The following is a 20,061-nucleotide window of genomic DNA, read 5'->3' as shown; positions in this document are numbered from 1 at the left end:
CCCATACCCTTCCAGAGAACATATATTTTGTTGCTCTACACATTAAACAGACGAGGCAAATAAATAAAAAGAACAGAGGATTAAAGTAAAGAATATAAAACCTAACCGAGAGGGTGCTTTGGTTGGCTGGATCGATATTATATACAGTATTTTACAAAGCCAAGATACCCAAGAAATGCATGTTTCCTAATAGAAATCAGCACTGTATGCTTTTATGCTACAGTGGGACAAAGATGGATGTTGAGTAAAGACAAAATAAGGAAAGAAATTGATAGATGGAAACATTTTTCAGCGGTGTGAACAGAAAGTTTATAAAATATGTTTGACTACCTGAAAATGCAACCTCTGCTAGAAGCAGGTAGCTACAGCTGCTGGATGGGGGGAGTTTTTTATGCTAAAAGATTTTACACATGAATTCTCCACCAGTGATAAGAGCATATGAACCTTTAGCTCAGATAAAGCAGAAGATGAAGATCTGAGTATCTAACATCAGAGTTCAGCCTTGCTGAATGAAGATCGGGATTTTATTCAGCAAGACACATTTAAAAAGGGAGCAGACTGTCCAAGCGAATGCAAAGCAAGTGAAGGCTCCACACGACACAGCTCCACCAGCACTAAAGGAATGTTACCATCTGAAGACATTCCTCCAGTTAATACTGAAAACCACTAAATCACCGTGTTGACGTGCCTCATGTGATCACTATCAATCTGCTGCAACGTTAATCAGAGGAGAAGCTGGAGAGAAATAAACTTTTAAATGGAAACTTCCAGTTGTGGAGTCCTCATACGCCGTGGAAATCAGGCGGGATGATTCTGTTTGGTCAGAATTTTTGGTCAGATTGCTGATTAAAGAAAGATTTAGCCGTCAAATCGTTTCACACAACATTCATTGCATTAACACACTTCTCAGAAAACAACATTCAACTGGCAAAATAATGGTTTCCTGTTACAAATGTCCCTTAAACGCCTCCTAGCAGCAGGAAGAGTCGTTCTAGTCATCGTTTATCTGGACAGAAACAACAGAAAGGAATGAGTGCAACTGCTGAAGAAGAACTGTGTCAAAGAGGTGGGATCCCTCATGAAATACATTCACGGCCCAAAATAAGCATTTAGTCTACTGGTGCGTGTGGAGGTTGCATGTGCAGCCAGTGTGTCCGGCCTCACATTTGTTCTGTATGAGGACAGAAGGAGTCAAGATGTTATCTGCATCCCACAGACCCCCGCTGACTGTGGTGCTGTTCTCTGCATCTCTGAGTGATCAGCAGTGCTCCTTCACCATAACCTAGAAACAGATTTAATGGCATCTGAGCTGTTAATTTTTTGCAAAAAAAAAAAATTCTTTAAGTAGTTAAAGAAAATCTTGAGGTTGGTCATCTCCGCACCTGTATGTAAGCGTCTCTGTGCCAGTAGCTGAAGGCACTTACAGTAGGTGGGGAGATTCTGTGTCAGCCAATACATGCCAACCAATACACGTTCGTTTGGGTAGGGAAAATAAGTCCTTTAGAAGTTTGGTCGGTGTTATTCAGTAAGGAAGTCAAGCTCGAGTCAGAAATCAACCTTAATCGGATATGAAAACCATGGGATTGATTTACATCCTATCTAACTGATGCGTATGTCAACCCAAGAGCTCGAATAAAACTGTTCAAAGCTTAAGCTCGTCTCCAGTGAAGAGAGTAAAATTATAAACTAAACAGAAATAAAGACTTTCCCTTGTGGAAAAACAACTTTGTTTGCCTGAAGATGAATTCTAATGTGAAAGCGGACTGTTTGATGACAGATGTGTTGTCTTTATGTGACCAACTTTTGTCCTACAGACAAGATGGCATCCGTCCTTAATATATATATATATATGTAGCTACTTTGCAACAGCTCAGCTGCATGAAGCCATGTTTCAGTCTCTTTCACTGACCTTCACCGCTGCACTCTGTAGCTTTAATTACATTCAGTCCACTTCTGTTTATGCTTATGAGCTTGTTTTAAATGCATCTTTGTGAATGCAGGACAGACTATAGTAAGATTACCTTTTTTCTCATTGGTCTGGCCCAAATATACCAAACTACAACCATGAAAACAGCTCCACTGCTACTGTACTGAAACTGTAACTCAAACAGACATCTTACAAATTCTCAAAGCAGGAAATTCCAAGTAAATTAAATTAAATGTATTCAAATTATTTCTGATTTTCCCCTGGGAAACCCAGTCGAGCCCCACAGAGGTCCTTGTATTCCACTCAAAACAGGCCAGAGTTATGAGCCACAGACTCATAAGCCCTGAAGGCTGAGGTCACTTCCCTTTCAAACAGAAAAGTGGCGACAGCACTGGAGTCCTCTGTCCATCTTAGTAGTAGGTGCACCAGTTGCTGTAATCGCTGGGCATCAGGCCGCCAGTGATGAGTAGGATCAGGTCCACAAACCACCAGATTCCCAGGCCTCCCAGGGTGAGCAGCTTCCCAACTGCGGTGCCAGTGTGGCCCAGGCAGAAACGATCTACCCCAAAACATCCCAGGAAGAAGGAGTACAGCAGTGTGGTGATGAAGTAGTGTCCAGTGTATCTTTGAGAAAACAAAGGGAGTTTAAGAAAATCTGTTAGCATTCCAGGTACACTGGAAGAAAACCCCCGTCACCTGAGTTACTTCTGAACCCGCATGGTGAAGTTTCAGAACACACACATCAATGTTTCAGCAGAAATGTAGAAAACATCAACATGAAACAAAAAGCAAGACCTGAAAAAGACAAAACAAACGTGTTCTGTGATATAAAACCAGGGTGGAAGCAGACAGGAGGCTGAACTTTAAAGGGTCAGTATAATCTACTCAGGTCCTACTTTTACTGCTGAGAGTCTGAACTCGATGCAGTTACTGGAGAGATTAAAGTGATGTGGTGATGAATGCTGTGGAATGATGTGTGAACACGGTGGGCTGTGAATGGAGAGGAAAAAGGTGAAGTGGTGATTCCACACATGAGTAAACGGCGCCCTCTAGCGATGGAGTCTGGCAAACTACAACTATTTGTTATACTGTTAAACAACAGCCTGTCAGCACTTCATATGTACTCGATACCTGAACACAGGAGAAGGGAAAAATGTCCATGTATCAGACTGTGTAAGCTAACTTCTTATCTCTGACAGCGTTAATGAGCCGTGCAAAACAGAATGAACAATGAATAACAGAAATTATTTACTGGACCATCTTGTGACTGAGAAAAGAAGACCAAGTCTCACAAGCAATGTAAACATTATGAGACACAAGCAGATAAAATGCTAAGGCTAAATAAAATGCTCCATTACAGTCTCTTACTTGATGCAGGGTACATTTCCTCTGAGGAATTCTCTGGGTCCGGCACATTCTATATCATCGAGGGCAGTGCAGATAACCTGAGTGACGTTAGCTTCTTCCTGTGTCTGACCTCCCCACTAGAAAAGAGTAACAACAGTACATCAGTGGTTTTAATAATAAGAAAGTCATCTCCTGAGATGCTCTCAAAAGTAGCACTCACCCCGATGCAGCCGTAGCCCATCTCCTGAAAGGCACTGTAGTTGCCGGCATGATCCACAGGCTCTTGACAGTAGATGAACTCCTCAGGTCTTAATCAGACATCAAATTTAAGAGGAAGGAAAGAGAACAGAATGATGTGACAGACTTGTAATGGCATACAGAAAATAATCAAGTTATTGCAGCTAAAGGTGGCTCTATAAACTGCTGAATTTTGGAGTAATCATGGAGCACACTACGTTTCTGTAGTTTTGGCTTAGCTCTTGTTCATTAGATAATGACAATACGCCTTATTGTTGATCTGAGGTTGTATTTTAGTTGAATTTAAGACCTGCTAAGGACCAATATATTTGTTTTATATTAAGTCCTAATACGTAAAACCTTAGATTTGAAAGAGGGTTCACTTTAGTCCCCCGCATAACTGTAAATTCGATATATACAAACCCACAGAACCTACAGGTTCTCAATGTTATAAACTGGATTAAAACGCTACTCCACAGCAGCACGCAGTTGTTCAAAGAAAAGCACTCACTTATGTAATATTATCACATCCCGCTGTATTATAAAAATAACAACATGGGATTAACTCGATTTTTAAAGACCGGGGCTGATTTGTGTAAAGGCTCATTTTTGTGTACGTAGCATAATTTGACTGGTTGCCAACAACAGCAGCTGTCAGCACTGCTAGCAACGCCTAGTTAGCATTAGCTAACACTAATAGGCTAATAATTAGCTAAACTAAATATTACTCACAAATAGCTGCAGAGGACAACTGGTGACGGGGGCTTGTACTCATAGGGTTCCGTGTTATTCACACTTTCCACTGGTATTTCATATTTGACAGTCTCGGGCTGCTCGCTGAAGGGGAGGATGGTAGCTCCCTGACTAGGAGAAACAGTAGCAGCAGCAGTAGGATCCGCTGTCGTCGAGTTTTGGGAGTGGATTCCTTCCAAGCATTGTAACAGTATCACCGTTAGAAGCAGCAGGAACTGTCCACACAGCAGAATATAGCTGACTGAAATCATTGTCAGCCTCAGAATACACCGCGGAACCAGATGAAAAAGCTGTGCATGATTAACAGCGATATTCAGCTAGCTGCATTAGGAGGTTTGTTTAGGTCCTCTTTCGTGACCCGTAAAAATGACGTTATCAAGACGCGTCGTGACGGCTGCAGATGCTATGCTGCATTCCCGAACAACTGGAGACGCAGGAAATTACAATTCCAACTACCGAAAACAAACAAAACCTCACAAAATTGGATTTTGCCAGTGATAAGTTTTTAAACTAAGTTTCTCGTTTTGATAAACACAAAAAAGCAGCTTAACAACTGAACATTCAACGTTTTTTTTATTCTTTAGCTACTAAAATACTCAATACTTTTATGACAGATTGACAGTGTTGCTTTTTTGTCCATCCCAAGTGCAGCCCAGGGCCTTACGGTTAGAGAGTTACGACAGTCTTTGAACTCACGCGGTCACGTTAATTTAGCCCTGAAAAGTTCCAAACAGCTCAGCGCTGTCAATTGGTTTGAACGGGATGCAGCTCAAAAAAAATTTTCTCCACAATTTTTGGTAAATATTGATCAATAATGTGCACTGATTACTACACTGACTGTATTTTGTCAAAGCGTAATTTTTCGGAGCGGCAGAGGCTCAGCGTTTATCACTGTTCTAAATTTTAGAGGGAATTAAATCACATTCATTCATTGTTTATGTCTTTTGAATCCAAAAGTGAATTATCTGATAATAAGCGGAGTTCGTGGGAGAGTATGTGAAGAATCCCCCCAACAACAGAGTCAATTGTGTACATGGTAGTTAAAAAAGTTAAAAAGCAAGTATATTCTCAGCCTTACACGTAGTTTGAGGGTTAGGCTGAGAATTAGATCATTGTTAGTTTTAGGATATGGGTAAGGGGTAGGCATTCAGTTGTGATGGTTAAGGACAAGAACTGTCAATGGATTACCCCTACAAAGATAAATGTGTGTGTGTGTGTGAGAGTGTGCCTGTGGGCATGATACATTCATTTGCAAATCATTTTAAAGATGAAACATTTAGAAACAACTCGGTAAAGATTCTATTTACTAATTTCATACTTGCTTTATTGCACCAAAGTTAATTCCAACATCAGTCAGTTTAATGATTGAAGCCATGAATGAGCAATCTGAATACAGGCATTACTTCCATATTATAAGGCAGCCTTTGAGGACATCATAATTATGTTATTTATTGACAAATCTGCAATTAACTGAAATAAAAAGACCCTTTGTACCACAGAATGACGTAGCCGGTAGAACTTCACTGGGATGACTTTAAAGTCTCATTTTGAAATATGTTTGGTGACAGCAGACCACACGCAGGAACTCACTGGAGCAGCAGCAGTGGCTGCACCACACAAGTCGGTATTCTTCTCCGTTTGTGACTCCTTTATGCTGCTCTCCACTCTGGCTTCGCCTGCTGACATCTTCTGCTCTAACTTAGGCAGTGTAAGCAATTCTTCATTGAGATATTTTCTGTTACTTTCCCCTGCTGGAGTTACAAATAAAGAAATATTTGGAGAGGAGAATAAACTGCTGCTGTGGGCATTTGGACAAGCTTTGAAATCCTGTCTGGACTGAGTTGGTGGGATGTGGTACTGGGCTGATGCTGCAGAGACGTTGGAGTAAGGGTAAAACAGAAAGCCTCCATAGGGTGAAAGACTCATCAGGTCCTGTGAAAAAGAAGGAAAAATATTTTTCAGTCACTCAGGGATATCTCAGGCTTGGTTCTGGGTCCTGATTGGCTGAAATGGCCTGCAGCAAAGATATAAGGTTATAGTTCATAATTCATAATTATATATAAATGTACTTGCATATTCTTATTCTGTCTCCCTGTTCAAAAGTCTGTCAGAGCCATTTAGTGAATGACAACAAAGTAACTGACTGCCATGACCCCAATAAAAATCATTTAGCCGTTCCACAAACCCCACAAGTATAATAATAATAATAATAATAATAATAATAATAATAATAATAATAATAATAATAATAATAATAATAATAATAATAATAATAATAATAATAATAATAATTCAAGTTTCACTTAAACTAAGAAGCTGTTTTCCATCCGGTTTTATTAAGAAGTGTATTTTCATTAATTGAGTTGAAGTATTTTAACTTATTTTATCATATCATATTTTAACTTATTTAATTAATGCATATCATTAATTATTTATTTTATTTGCATCATCAGTATTGGTATGTGTATTATAACCAATTTAATTTGTGTCACAATTCATGAGAACATAGTTTTTCAATTCAGTGATTAATATACTCTATTTATATATTTATATAATATACGCTATTTTATCTTCCAATTTTTGAACCTGCCATATTCTACTTTAGTATTATTCATTATTTTCAACTTCCTTTCCCCTGAAACTCATCTGTGTTACTGAAATTGAACAAATTGTTGCAGCGAAAAGAAAAGCATTAAATAAATTATTTACATGTTAAATGACAAAACGTATGTCCTTAAAGCTGCTTTTTAGGGTAAATCAGCTGTAAAATGTCAATCCAGAGAGCAATACTCAAGAGGAAAGTAAATTATACAAGGCTGCATGCAGGTGAAAGTATCAACATGGTCATTTATTCACTTTATATCATACTGGGACTGCAGACTTCAGCCAGTTCACTGCTCACCCGGCCCGTGACTCGCGGCTCTCCTGACTCACTTGCTTGTTCTCAGCTCAGACTACATGTAATGAATGAATCAGAATCCGTCTTAACAGAAACAAGCCTTCAGGTTTAGTTGTGTTCGATACTGTGGACCTCTGGATGTCTTTTACAAAAACTAGGTGAGCGTGTTGGCCCATCCAGAAATGTTCTTTACTGGTTCATCTCATATCTCTGTGGACTTTTATTTATTTATTTTTTCGGGTGAAAGATGTTTGATGATGAGATTAGTTCTCGGGTAACTTTTACAGATGACTGATTTGAATCAGATCAGCTGATTGATTAGAAGGTCAAAGACTTACAGTCAAATGTATTGATTCTCAACCAAAGTCAAGAGACAAAATCTAAGGGTTATCTCTGATTCCTAATTCAATAACTCTCAGAAATGTGTCTATTTTTTTCTTAGTGAAACATATAGAGACGAATAGAAACTTTTATAAGTAGCAAACATCTTGTTGACGTAAGAATTAAACAAATCAATTCAATGGAGCAATTACTGCATAATTCTGCAGCAGTAATAGAGCACGTTACACCTATCTTTATTGATTAGCTGTCGGGTTTTTATATCCATTGGCAAACCTTGTTCCCATTTCTTTAGTGGCATATTTAGTATTTTAGCACCAATAAGTAGATGGAGCAAATGAAGGTCCAGTTATATCTCTCAGGTCTTGTGTGAGGTCTTTGATTTCTTTCCTATTTCTTAAGGACATCACTTTGAGATAGTGTTCATCTGTGAACATGTTTCAGCCCTGCTACTTCTCCTTTGTCCTCCACTTGTCCGGTTTTCTCAATAATATGAGTCTACCAATCTAAGTTAGACAAGAAAAGTAAGTGCAGCATTGAAGGTTTTCTCCGAGGAGACAAAACTTTACACACAACTCTGTGATATACTGTGTTTTACTCAGCAGTGTACCTGTACCAGTGTATGCTGTTGGAGGCTGATGGGAAGAAGAGTCCTGGCAGGCGCTGCCAGTCTCAGGCCACACGACGCAGCTCTGTCCACGGAGGTGCAGCCGTACCAGGCGTTAGCCAGATCCGACCGAAAAAGTCTACCGGAGATACTCAGATCCCACAGATGTCGGTTTAATTCCGGGGACGCAGCACAGCTGTGCGCCAAACTACTGCACAATGTGTGAGCTTGTTCCTTGTCTGAGTCTGGCGACTGGCAGAATTCTGCTCCGTCAGTTGCTGCGCTGAGCACATGGTTTCGTTCGGGGTCCACGGCCCCAGCCTGCACTGTTCCAGCTGACCGGGTTTCTGCTTCCTGGTGGGTCTTACGCACCTTCGGTTCAGGATCCTCCTCAGTGTCTTTGTCACTGTCACTGTAAGCATCTTGCGGTAGAGAACAAAAAAAAGTACATAGCAAAGTTAATTTTGGATTTTTGTCTGCCTGACAAACAGGTGCTGTGTGAGTTGTACTGACACACATGAGGTATTTTTGTACCGGAAGACTTGGTGTTGTCTGAATATTTTGGAGAATCTTTTATGGGCTTGTTCTTCACATCAGTCAAATGCATCTCTTTGAACCGTTGCAGTGACAGTTGAAGTTTCCTGAGAGAAGAAAAAAGAAGAGAAGAGTTGACTGAAATTTATGAATTAATGATACTTCTGATACCAAAGATAACTTCAGAATCCTGCTCAGATTGTTGGAAGTTGCTTTTGAACTGTTATATTCATCTGACAAAAGCTAAATGAAGATTTCTTTGCTTGTTTATTCAGACATCATTCTATGGCATTTATCTTTTGCAGTTTGAAGAAACTAGACCCAATAAAAACTTGCATCACAGATATATAACACATGCAGAAAAGAATAGACTGTGGAAGAAAGTGGCCCCGGCTTCATCAAGATGGTGTTAAATGACCAAATATAAATCAAGTAAAAAAAGGATGTAACATGGAGAGCGTGTTGAAAGAATTAATTTTTGACTAAATGTGAATTCTTCTGGACCAACTTGAATTGTTTTCTCATATCTGACGGTGTGCTGCTGCCTCACACCTTCACTTTAAAATAATGGTGGACACACTAAGAGGTCAAAGCACAGAAATTGTCTCAAAAAGATATAATAAAATATTTTGCACCTTCTTCACTGCAGATTTCAAAGAACATTTTTCCTTCATTAGATGTCCTAAATAAATGTGTTTTTACATTTAGTCTCAAAGGATGCAAACATGCAGAGGAAAAATATCCCCCAAAAAATCTGTTCATATTTCATACTTCTATCTTTAAAATCAATCCCATCCTGTTCACAGGTCCCAGGGAAGCTGGTGCCGTTCCATGCAAAAAATGACCCGACAGGCGGGTTACACCCTGGACAGGTCAACAGTCCATCATATGACCAACCATTCACATTCACTCAGCCTGATGGGTCGTTTAGAATTACCAGTTAACCCAACGCGCATGTTTTTGGACCGTGGGTGGAAGTATCCGGAGAAAAGTCAGACAGATACGAGGAGAACAGGCAATCTCCACACAGAAAGAGCCCAGCAAAGATTTTAAAGAGGAACCTACACCAAAGGAACACAAATGAAGCCAAAATACTGTGGATCAAAAATGAAACTATCAAAATACTTAAAAAAAAAAGGAAAAAGTTAAATGGGGGGGTGAATCTGACAGCAGGTGGAGGCATTTAGCCGTGTTATAATAATTAAATGATCAAACTCATTATACCTTAAAATGTATCCCTGCCATTGGGTTTAATAGAAGATTTAAAAAACGTAATTAATAAAAGCTCTGGATAAGAAAGATAAGCCTGTTAAAGTTCTAAAAGCTATAACTACGTCAGTGAAGTTCAGCTGTCGTTGATTTTAAAACAAAACGAAGGTCCACAGTATTGAAGCACTATTTCTACTTTTATACTGAAAACTCCCTTTGGGTACAGAAATGAGGCTTTGGATGATGTCTTCTTGTGCAGGGCATCATTTTAACTGAAGTGAAATATTCTTTTCAACCCTGCAACCCTGAAATGGATCACACAGATACAGGTAAAAGGTGGCCTGGTCCCTTAAGCTCACATATGTACAGTACTTTCATGGATAATTGGAGTTAGTGGGAACTTTGATCGCTGGTTGCATTAAGGTGTGTTTTCTGGGGATATGGGAATTTTTCCAGCTTGGTGAGAGTTTAGGTTCCACACTGTAGAGACTCTGAGACCGAGCCTGTTTAAATTCAACTATACTTCCAGCCAATTTACAGCAGAGAAGACTTTTAAATGCGGAAAGGATATATTTAATTTATGCTGGTGTCTGGGAAAATGTATGCCACCTGCCCAGCTTGAAGCTAAACACAACATTAGGTTGGTCTAAAACAGCAGGTTCCCTATTTGCTGGAAACAAAAGTTTAAGTAAATTTACCGACTTACTGACAATTTCAGCAAAATTGTATCAAATCTGCATTTGTACTTTACGTTCAATATTTTTTCAAGTGGGTCTTCAACATTCTTACTGTGCCAATAAATATGTAACTTGAGGAATAACTTGCCTCTTCTCTCTTCTTCCGTTCCCAGTGTCTCGGAATCCCTTCGCGAATGGATTGTTGTCTATTTTCAGCTGTGTGATCTGAGCGTTTGTACACAGCAAACACATTTCTTAGTTTAAAAGGAGATCTGCATAGTCTTCTTAATGTCTGAGGAAACAGTCCGATACTTACTTTCTCATTCTGGTAAGCTGTTACTGCGATAAATTGTGTTTCAGCAAACACGTACGTCCTGAAAGTGCTGTATGGTAGTTTCAGGATGTCATTTGCCTTCACTATATGAAATCTGGGCTGATATTTGTGCATCGAGTTGAGAATTGTCTGTAAAAGATAAAGAAAGTAATAAGTAATACATGTTTTTCATTAAACCTAAATTTGGAGATATCACATTACTCTTTATTTAAAAATAAATATTAAACGGGCGCTTTGTAAGGCCGCTGATTAAACTTTAATAGCATCTTTTAAACTCACAAATCCATGCTTGTCGGATATATTGTTGGTCAATTTAAGTTTGTGAAAGTTGACCACTTTGGACATCCACTGCTCGCCCGTGGTCGGACTGTCCGGGTGGATGTACATGCGTCTGGGCATCTCCGGGTCCGCCTTCCCCGCCACCATCCAGTGCGAGTTCTGAAATTTATATCTGCAGTCATCAGCCGCCACGATGTCCATCAGCAGAATGTACTTTGCCTTTCTGTCCATCCCTGCGCATCTGGCCTTAAGCGGCGGAAACATGCGCCTGTGGACATAAGAGGAGACAACGGCATGAAGCGTGCGCACACATTATCCTGCGGTAATTCTTTTTTATGCATAAATTAGACATATTTACCTCCCGGATTTTGTAATAACCATCTCTGTGCCGAATTTGTGGAACTGTCTCCAAAGGTCGCTGGCTTCCAAATAAACCTTGGGCTCATCGTCTGCCATCTCTGCGCTTTCCTGAATTTGGGGAGGCCGACAAAGTGAAGAGGATTCCTCCGGCGGGCAGGTATAAAAGTTCAGGTCGGGGTGAGATGATCTTCTGGAGGATACGGCGAGAGTTGGGTACAGGACGGTCCCCAGAAAGGCCGCATCTCTCACTCCAGCGGGGATATTTTGCTGCACCTCTCCTGGAACGCAAAGTTTAGAGAAGCTGCGCATGATCTCCAAAGAAAAAATAAACTTTTACGCACGACTCTGATCGGTTAAACTTTTACGCCGCATCGACGCCTACAGGGTATATGTTTCTGTGACTTTTTAAAACTACTAATCCGATTTCTATAGTAGTTCTTACACCAATGATGCCTTTTTAAAAATCTGAGTGTGTTCTCTTGCCTACCCTCAGCTCAGTGCGCGAGCCTGGCTCCACACTGATTTCCTCTTTTACACTTTTGAACACCCAGCAGTGGGTGTGGTTTCCTCGTGTTGTGTTTGATGAGGAGAAAAGCCTCTTTAGGTCCCTTTACAGATGATGAAGCGGCTCGCGGTCTCTCCTCCCACAGACTGAAGTGCGTTGGGATAAAGTGCGCTGGGACTCGGCTCTGTGGAGGGCCAGCCCCCTGCCAGCGATTGTCCCGGCTGGATTAGACTCTGGGTTCGGTTACATGTTTTTTATTGCTCTCTGGTCCATGACAGCGCAGGAACGCCCCGGGTAGAACTTTCCGTGAGTGAGGGCGCCAGGTTCAGGATGGATGTGCGCCACCCGTCATGTATGGCACTGCAGGAGCTGGATAATGACACAACATTAGGAGATGGTGCTCAGTGGGAGGTCAAACAAGACCACAAAGTGTAGAAATATACTCTGAGTTGTTTTGATTAACAAAAGAATACTGAACTAATTCTTTAAAAAAAATAAATGTAGCCCTGTTCAACCAGTAATATTTCACTTGATAATAATAATAATTCACTTGAATTTATTTTGTTGTACTTCCTTGTGTTGGTGAAGGTCCAAATGTGGATTCTGATCACAATATTCTACTTGCTTTACTGTATCACCCTAAAATAATATCAATTTTTCAAGTAAAATTTTGCTCACAGGGGGACTGATATATAATTTAATAATAAATTTTCTTTTTTCAGCACAGAAAATGTAAGGATATTTCTATTTTCCCATTAAAAGAAAAGTAGTTGATCCCTGTATTTTTGTACAGTTCATTTTCATATTAATTCATGAGAAGAATTAACGAAAACACTGTTTCAACTGTACAAACTCTGTTTAAGTCATGTTTGGCCCTTTTTCTTTAACATTTTTGTCAAACTGATCCATTTAAAAAAATCAATGGAACAGGGCTCTCCAAGGGCCTCACAGCCCTGAATGTCTTGTCCAGAAAGCAGATGGAATCGTTTCAACATTTGTTTGTGCCAGAGCTTTGAGAACACATGTGTTTTTCCAACCAGGAGACAGTAAAAGATAATCAGAGCTAATCATGGCATTTAGTTATATGACTAAAGAAATGAACAAACAAGGTGTCCATGGAGGAAATACTTATTGCACTGGATGGAAAGGTCCTGTTTGAATGAAATGGTTGGTGGGTTTGCTTCGAGCAGAGGTGGATACAGACCTGAGGTGCCATCTTTGTGTCATGCTATAGCAGCTCTCAGCTGGAGGTCATATTGCTCTCTTCACTGCTGTTAACTGAAAAGCTGAAAGGCATTTGTATTGGATGTGAAAGTTATGCTGTCACTTTACTGATTGACAGACAGACTATGACTATGAAGCTTATCTTTCCAACAAATTCTACAAGCTGAAACTGTTTAAAGCTCTCAGTCAGGCCCTCTCTGCTTACAGTTCTTGTAACTTGTTACTGTTTTAAAGCTGTGGCCTTTGATGAAATAGTTGTAAGGGGTAAAATCACTTCTTCTAAAGGCAACATACCGAGGCTTGTATTACAGCCAGAACTTTGCTGTGAAATCAGGAAATATCTCACACTGGACCTTTTGTTAGAGATTACCGATGGCTCCTTGATCAGATTCCTAAGTAAGCACAAGTCTTTTTTCAGAGATGTGCAGTGGGTGACAGAGCTGTTGATGAACCAGTCTTTTTCTGGCTGAGAAGCAGGGGAAAACCCTGCGTATTCGTCAGCTAACTTCAAAGAGCCAGCTGGTAATCTGAAACAGGCCGCAGAATGATGGCAAACAAGACGCCTGGCTGTTATTTGTGAGTTTGGACCACAAGCTGCGTGTGAAACCTGTCACTAAGGATAAACCCGCAGATCTCTACTGGATCGCTGCCCGGTAACACATTCTCCTCAGTAAAAGGTCCACATAACAGGGTGGATCCCTCTGGCTGTATGTAGGCCAGGACCAACATGATGTGATGGGAGAGGAAGTTCCATCATGCAAAGCTGGTAACTTTGCAATGTAACTTTGTGTCTTGGCCTGGTAAGAATTTCAGTTCTGTTATTTATTTGTTCTTCTTTCACTGTGCAAAGCCTGGCACCCATTACCCAAAATGCATTTCAAAAGCTGACACTCTGGTCAGTCTTTGAGCTCATTCCACAGATGCTACAGAGGCCTGTAAATCCACATCTTCAAACTCTACATTCAAAGATATCTTTTTTCTTCTTACAAAGTTATGCTGACAAGAATATCTCCCAAACAAGCTAGAGGCAATTTAACCGGTTTGTCAGCACATACATTAACAGTCCTCAACACTTGAAGTGGAATTCTCCTTTAACATTTACTGGATGCCAAATCTTTTCTGGGAAACGGGGAGATGTGTTTTACATTTCTAAGGGATTTGGAATGATTAGAGGATTGAGCATGGCCATCATGACACCATTTCTAATCACAGCATGTGGCATAAACATGAAACTTCACAGAGCTGACTCAGACACCTCTGTAAGTCCTTCTCTATGATGTGCCATGGCCAAAAAAAAACAGTATTAACCATCATTAATACACCTATACCTTCTCCGCCACGATGCGTCAAAATGTCAGCTATGAAAAAGGCCTGTTGTGGTGAGTGATACATATCACCCCCGCAGCGAGTTGACCGGTCGTCTTCCAACCAGAAGGTCAGCAGTTCAATCCTCAGCCTCTCCATGTGTTAAAGTGTCTTTGAGCAAGTCACTAAACCTCATATATGCTTACTGGTTTGTGATGGTAGAGAAAACAAATGGCTGTGCATGTTGGGTGCCCATATTTGATAAGAAGCACCATTTTAGTATGGAAATAAGACTAACATTGTAAAGCATAGAACCTAAACAAGGCTAAAAAATAAGTTATTAGTGTGGCCCATTAACCATTAAGTACCGCTGCATGGCTTGATTCCAAACGGGGAAAGCCATCAGTAAATCTAAGGTAAATGTGGGCTTTGTAAAGTTAAAACTGAATTTCCTTTTATTTCATTGGTTAAACACCATGCAAATCAATGGTTTTACTTCTCCCGTAGAGCCAATCAGCCAACAAGCCGCTGCACAAAGCATGGTTTGCGAAATGATCTTAATGCTGCATGTCGAGGAAACTTCCACACGAGTGCCACACCCTGAGGTTTCCAGCAGAAATATTGATGCATACGGTTCTCTTCATCAGTCTGTAGCTATGATTTCCTTGCTTTGTTCTATTGCACATTTAGAGGATGTGAGTGAGGAAAGGTGAAAGCAAAGACAAAATTAAATGGTTGACTTTGAAGAGGTTCTTGCCGGTTTCGACGTAGACTTGATGCATATTGGGGGGGTGTAGAATGGCACGACTCATCTGCTTTGTCCAGTCTGACCCAGCAGACAATAAATTTGTGTGATAGAGCTGGCTGCCAATGATACAATATCCCAAATATCTCAAGTGATGAATGTAATTTCTGAATAAGAGCGATTTCCGTTCATCTCTAGTGGGTGTCCACCGCAGTTTTTGTTTCTTTTTCCTCCTAAAGGTACAAGCTCTGATGTAAGGTTAGGTGTTTCTTCTTCGACTGATTTACAGTCTCAATCATAGCCTATAAGGGAATCCTCTGGCACTGCAGCCTAGTTTATGCATGTCGAACCAGTCAATGGAAATGTGCCTGATTAACACTTTTCCCATCATCACATTTCCTTTGGTGGCTTGGCTTGTGTAAATTAACAGTGCAACTTTTAAAACAAATGTTTTTTAATTCTACATGTTGGAACTAAGCTTGTAGCTGCAGAGGTCACAGAATGGTTCCGCTAACAATCTCTGCCGCTGGATCTCACCCACAGTGAAAATAACATTTAGCAAATGAACCTTATCAAGGGTTTGAAATGATCCTATTCAGTACCAAGTCCAGTCGTCCTTTTAGAGCAAATCACTTTTACAGCGGGGCTGCACGGTGCTCTGGTGGTTAGCATTGTTAGCATCGTTAGCACCTGGTATGAATTTGAAGGTTCCAGCCCCCCCCCCCGCGCCCGTTTTGGATTAAACGGGTACAGAAAATAGATGGATGGATGAATATTTACAGCCAGACAGTGAAACATTTATGCCACTTGTTTGGAGACATTGGTTATTTTTTCAATAATTCTCTATGGTTAGTGGGTGAACTAAAGGGATTTCATTGAAAGATCTTATTTTCACTTCTTGACAGCAAAGATACACAGATTTAGCCCCAACAAACAACACCATTGAGACAGATTGAGATTGCCATTATGGAAGTATTCACCTATCACACGGAGAATACATTAGAAGAGCCTGTCGTGAAATGGGCTTGCATTGCCCAAATGAATAAATCTTTTTCTATATAGGTGAGCTTGATATTACCAGTATCTAAGCTTAGTGTGATGGATTGTTTATTTACAATCTCCTTGACAATGATATTAATTTGCAGCCCAAAACTTCTCTGATAAAGTGTTTCTGATGGACTATTGGGCTCCACAAGCAAGGCCCACTGGAGAGCTTCCAGCCTCTCTGGCCGTGCTGTCTCCTCTAACACCTCTCATGTTTGGACAGTTGAACGTTGATGAATGGCCTAATGGTAACAGGTTAGTGTGAGTGAACATATTTGGGCTTCGGAGGTGGGAGGAATGTAATTTAACAACAGAGCGAAAGTGCTAAAAGAGACAGGGGCCTGAACTGATATCAAACACACGGTGAAGTTGGAAGAGAAGCTATGAGAAAGTCAAGTGTAGCTACAACACGAGCCAGACAATGGGCTAAAAATACAAATGTCCAGCACATTAGTTAGTGTTATATAGGTAAACAGGAGAGGCATTTTAAACCAGGCTGAACTTACTGCTAAAAGCAAGCCACAGTTTTTGATAATAGCACATCGGTGGTCAGTGACACACCCAACTTATCTGTAAAAAGGGTTTGTAAAATTTTGAACATATCTGCAATACTATGTCACTAAGGTGTCTCTCTGACCCTCCCTCTGTTATTTTATGGGCTTTAGGGCTTTCATGAACCTTTCTGTAAATGCATGAGAGGTCAGTGAGGACCCCGTGATGTCCATGTTGTCATCAGAAGGTCTGTATGAGGTTTGAACATGAGGCAATCATGTACCTGGATATGTGTTGTTATCGCTCAGACTTTTCTGCTGACTTGATTTATTGAGAGGATGAACAAAATTCCTCTTTCTGTAGCTGCTGATGCATTAGGTGTGTGTTGAGTGCAGCTCCTCAAAAGAACACTAAGATAGCAACGACAGGCTGATGGTAGCTATGGTGTGCGAGTTGCAACCACTATACCCCCCATCCTCCCAGGACTGGTGATTATGTTTCCTATAATGCTGATTGCGGATTTAATCTTTTAAATTGGAAAACATTGCATATCATTTTCGTGTTGATCATATGGCATTAGCATTACACACACTCAGTGAAAGTACTACTCATTATTTGCATTGCTATTCAGACACATGAACACCGGGGATGTTTGGGCCAATGTGGGGATGATTTGGTCCAGACTTTTCTACAATTGTTGTTCACACAAATATGCAAAAGCACTTCACAGCAGGAGCTTGTTGCTGCGGATAGAAATGCACGTGAAAGGGTATGGAAGGCACGTCTGTCTAAAGTGCACAAGCGACAGGAAAAGATGTGAAAAGTACGCTGTGAAAAATGAGGAACAGATGCTTTTTGATAACCAGAACTGTCTTGAAAAAGTGTGTTTCATGTTGCATTCAGTGCATCTACACTCACAGTAAATGTTCTGGAAGATTGGCTGCTATGTTTGTATCAGATAGACTCTGAGACAAAAGTGGAGGTTCAAACAGGTTTACTAGACAGGGCTAGAAGATCAGGCGAAGGTACAAAAATGTCAGGCAAAATCGGGGTCAAAAAACAGGTTGAAGGTCAGTAATCAGGAAACTAGAAGTAGACAAAGTAATGTTGGGACGCTGTACAAGACGAACTGGCAACAAACAAAGGAAGCACAGAGACTAAAGTAAAGATGGAAAAGGGGAGTGGAAACACAATCAGGTACAGGTGAAACAAATGAGGGAGGCAGGTAATCAGGGAGCAGGGATGACACAGAAGGGGAAGGCGGAAACCTAAAAGAGAAGACAGGTGAGGAGAACTGAAAACATGAATTCTTAAGACGTGACTTTTTGCACATCATCTCACCTGCTGGTCTTCCAGACATCCAAAAGTCTGGAGAGAGGAGATGCTGCCCATCCAGAACATCTCTTGAACATTTCAGAACAGCCACGTGTGTGGAAATGGCACCTGTGACACACCTGTGGGCCAAAGGGGAGTCATACTGATGCTCTGTGGGTCAAGGATCCAGGTGATGATCCAGGAAGGCACATCTGGTCATTTAATTCTACACAATATGTCTGATAAGATATTAACCTCACTTTTCTCTCCCAAAGATGTTCTTTTGGCAGAACACTCAACACAAATGTAAAGTATACAGAGTCAGTTTTAGATATTCTATTTAAGCTCTGTCTTTAGGTTGATTCACACCCGCATGGCTCTGTCAGAAGTGTGTTCCAGTGTGAAACAGCAGATAACCTTTAGGCTGCAGCGATGAGTGTGGGGGTTTGAAACAGAGGATTCACAAGGTGATGCAAAGCATTCCTGACATTTCCCAGCGCCTCAGATCCCCAGTGGAATGAGTCAGACACAGTTAAGACATATTTGCAGTGTGCGCCTGAAAATATCTACAGCAACACCTACCAGCTTCTTCTGGTTTGGGTCTTATGCATGAAGGGCTGCAACAAAGACGAATAATACATTTAAAAGTAATGGGGGTTAGGATATTTTCATGAAATGTTATTCAGAATAGCTACCAACAACATAACGGTTGCTATGTTGTAATCTTTTTAAAGGAATTTAAGTGTATAAAGAACTTCTTGAAAGCATCTATTCCCCCCCTCCTCTCCATTTAAACTGCTGCTCATCACAGTGATTTCAGCGATAGCACAGCTCAGAGCCAAATACGTCACTGCTATATGTGTCGGGATCTAAAATCTTTGATGGACCTGTTCTTCAGTTAACAGTCTGGGTGAAGCTTTGTGAGTGATTGTTTTTCCACCTGACACTAAACAAAGGTTTGTGTTAAAAAGAGCACCAACGTAGCCATAAATCAGCTGTAAAGGAGGGAGTCTGAAGAAAGAGGATGAAACAGAGCTCTGGGAGGAGGAGGAGGCTGAAGGCCCCTCGAAATCAATTTTGACACATTAGAACTATTAGCTTATTGAGAGGTGAAAGATGGATTGATGGCTGGATGTTTAAGAGAGCTGTAACTGTAAAACAGCTTCTCTGCTAATGAGCTCTGAATAAAGTGATTTTCTTTGAGATGTTTCATTGTTACTTTATGCCCATGGGCAAAAAGATCTGGAGTCAAACATAAAGCAGTCACAGCCACGTCACCAAAGGACAACGTTGGCAAGAATAAAAACTGATAAAAAGCTTCAAAAACAAAAAGAACATGATAAGTTGAATGAAAAAGAAAAACAAGGTGAAACACACACAGCTCATGAGGCAAACAAGTTGACCTGGTTTAGATATAAGAAAATCCATTTTTAATCAGATAAGGAACTGTCTGAAGCTTGGACACATCTACTTAATATGGTTTGAAACAGACAATTAAAACCCAAAATGATCACTGAAAGTAAAGGCTCCTTCTTCTTTTTAAAGTCTGAGACAGTTGGCTTCCCACTAAGATAAAGACACAACCTTCATTGCATTTTTTAGCACACCATGCTGAGATATGCCAAGTTTTCAGCTAATACCTCTTTGGGAATCACCTTGTTGGTGTAAAAACACTAATTCATGTCTGTCAAACTGTTATTTTTGACATTTTTATTACATGCAACTAAAACTATGGGAACAATTCATGTGTCCGTGAAACTGGCCACTCACAATGAAGTGCCTTAAGGTCAACTTAAGATCGGTTCTTTGCCAAATTGTTGACACAGCACTGGTTCATCCTTTGAGTTAGGAGCCTTTTTTATACTTTATGGGTCAGTTTCAAACTGAAATCAAAACAAAGTCCTCTAAAAATGGGCAGGTACTGGACTGA

General features: G+C 40.5%; 2 protein-coding genes across 2 annotated transcripts; both read right to left on the bottom strand.

Moving 5' to 3' along the window:
- Window positions 1–1,889: 1,889 nt before the first annotated feature.
- Window positions 1,890–4,612, bottom strand: tm2d2 (TM2 domain containing 2). Its single transcript, XM_072387290.1, has 4 exons — window positions 4,244–4,612; window positions 3,495–3,582; window positions 3,296–3,411; window positions 1,890–2,551 (listed from the first exon to the last, which is right to left on the bottom strand). The coding sequence occupies exons 1-4, from the start codon at window positions 4,513–4,515 to the stop codon at window positions 2,338–2,340; spliced, it is 690 nt and encodes a 229-aa protein (XP_072243391.1). The 5' UTR covers window positions 4,516–4,612; the 3' UTR covers window positions 1,890–2,337.
- Window positions 4,613–10,515: 5,903 nt separating this feature from the next.
- Window positions 10,516–11,811, bottom strand: LOC140309006 (T-box transcription factor TBX3-like). Its single transcript, XM_072386846.1, has 5 exons — window positions 11,501–11,811; window positions 11,143–11,410; window positions 10,846–10,992; window positions 10,678–10,754; window positions 10,516–10,522 (listed from the first exon to the last, which is right to left on the bottom strand). Exons 1-5 carry the CDS (start codon window positions 11,809–11,811, stop codon window positions 10,516–10,518), a joined length of 810 nt encoding a protein of 269 aa, XP_072242947.1.
- Window positions 11,812–20,061: the final 8,250 nt, after the last annotated feature.

Source organism: Leuresthes tenuis, unplaced genomic scaffold (assembly GCF_036924035.1).
Source record: "Leuresthes tenuis unplaced genomic scaffold, fLeuTen1.0.hap1 SCAF_6, whole genome shotgun sequence".
Classification (NCBI taxonomy): Eukaryota; Metazoa; Chordata; class Actinopteri; order Atheriniformes; family Atherinopsidae; genus Leuresthes; species Leuresthes tenuis.
The sequence above is the reverse complement of the archived record's forward strand: the minus strand, read 5'-3'. Positions and strand labels throughout refer to the sequence as shown.

Excerpts from the sequence above, each read along its gene's own strand:
- tm2d2 (XM_072387290.1), bottom strand. The coding sequence starts at position 4,515 with ATGATTTCAGTCAGCTATATTCTGCTGTGTGGACAGTTCCTGCTGCTT. Across the intron at positions 3,583-4,243 it reads GTTGTCCTCTGCAGCTATTT|ACCTGAGGAGTTCATCTACT; the intron begins GTGAGTAATATT and ends TGTCTGATTAAG. Across the intron at positions 2,552-3,295 it reads GGAAATGTACCCTGCATCAA|ATACACTGGACACTACTTCA; the intron begins GTAAGAGACTGT and ends GTTTTCTCAAAG.
- LOC140309006 (XM_072386846.1), bottom strand. The coding sequence starts at position 11,811 with ATGCGCAGCTTCTCTAAACTTTGCGTTCCAGGAGAGGTGCAGCAAAAT. Across the intron at positions 10,993-11,142 it reads TATCCGACAAGCATGGATTT|ACAATTCTCAACTCGATGCA; the intron begins GTGAGTTTAAAA and ends TATCTTTTACAG. Across the intron at positions 10,755-10,845 it reads CAGCTTACCAGAATGAGAAA|ATCACACAGCTGAAAATAGA; the intron begins GTAAGTATCGGA and ends ACAAACGCTCAG.